The 1,127-nt window shown below is 37.4% G+C and overlaps 1 protein-coding gene across 1 annotated transcript in view; it reads right to left on the minus strand.

Moving 5' to 3' along the window:
- The window catches only part of PRKRA (protein kinase, interferon-inducible double stranded RNA dependent activator), a 23,212-nt gene that overhangs the window by 3,955 nt on the left and 18,130 nt on the right, over positions 1–1,127 (minus strand). Inside the window, exon 7 of the mRNA XM_011944047.1 lies at positions 652–826. Coding sequence (XP_011799437.1) covers positions 652–826 — 175 coding nt within the window. The remainder of the gene's footprint in view (positions 1–651; positions 827–1,127) is intronic.

Raw genomic sequence — 1,127 nt, forward strand, 5'->3', positions numbered from 1 at the left:
TTCCCATCTGTCCATATCTGTCTATCCAAATGATTAAGGCCTAGAGAAAATACAGATGTTGATGGCTGGGAAGGGATAAAACTATAAACTGACTTGTTTCCATTTACCTCCCAGAATCAGCATACAGTGACAAAGTAGAGAGAAAAGGTCTGGGCGCCACAAACTTGGTACTTGTGCTAGAAATGTAGGTGCCTTTTCATTTGCCCAGCCGCCCAGGAGAGCTAGTTTAACAGCCAGGGTATCTTCTGGGACTCTTCCCCAGATCTTGCTCTACCACTGACTAGTTATGTGATCTTGGGCAAGTTTCTCAACCTTTCTGTGCCCTTCTTTCTTCACTTATAAATAAGGATAACAGAATTTGCTTCATATAGTCTGAGGATTCAGTAAGTAGATACATGTAATCTTAGAACAATGCCTAGCACATAGTAAAACTCTATCTTTGCTATTGTTGTTTTTGTTATAACTGTATAGATGTTAGCTCTTATTACTATCCACAAAAATGGGACATATCAATTATATATATTACTGGTCTGGTAATTATATATACTTAGAATCCCTGACCAATAAAATAAATTACAATAGGAATTTTCGTTCCTCAAACACATTTGTAAATAAACATGTCTTGGGAAAGCCAAAGAAAAAAAAACATACCTATATCCAAATATGTTATATTAAAACCTTGTTCCTTGGCAATTTCACTAAGCAGCTGGATATAATCTGTATTTGGAATACTAAGCAGGCTTCTTTTCAGTAAGTTGATCTTTTCACCAGGAGAATTCCTCAAGGAATGCCAAGTACATCCTAAAGAATGTCCTACTACATTTGTCTGAAAAACAGAGATGAAGATTTAGACTCTTGACTAGGACTGGGTTCCAACGCCAGTACCAGTATAATTAAGAGTACTTATTAAGCACTCACATTTAATACGTTATAAAGCATGTTTAAATGGATAACATTTGGTAAATTTTCCAATTTAAACAAGACATTAAAAAGTACACATTTAACAAGTACTACAAAATATGTATTTAAGAAGCACTTGCGGCCGGGCGCGGTGGCTCAAGCCTGTAATCCCAGCACTTTGGGAGGCCGAGACGGGCGGATCACGAGGTCAGGAGATCGAGACCATC

Source organism: Colobus angolensis, unplaced genomic scaffold (genome assembly GCF_000951035.1).
Source record: "Colobus angolensis palliatus isolate OR3802 unplaced genomic scaffold, Cang.pa_1.0 Scaffold224, whole genome shotgun sequence".
Classification (NCBI taxonomy): domain Eukaryota; kingdom Metazoa; phylum Chordata; class Mammalia; order Primates; family Cercopithecidae; genus Colobus; species Colobus angolensis.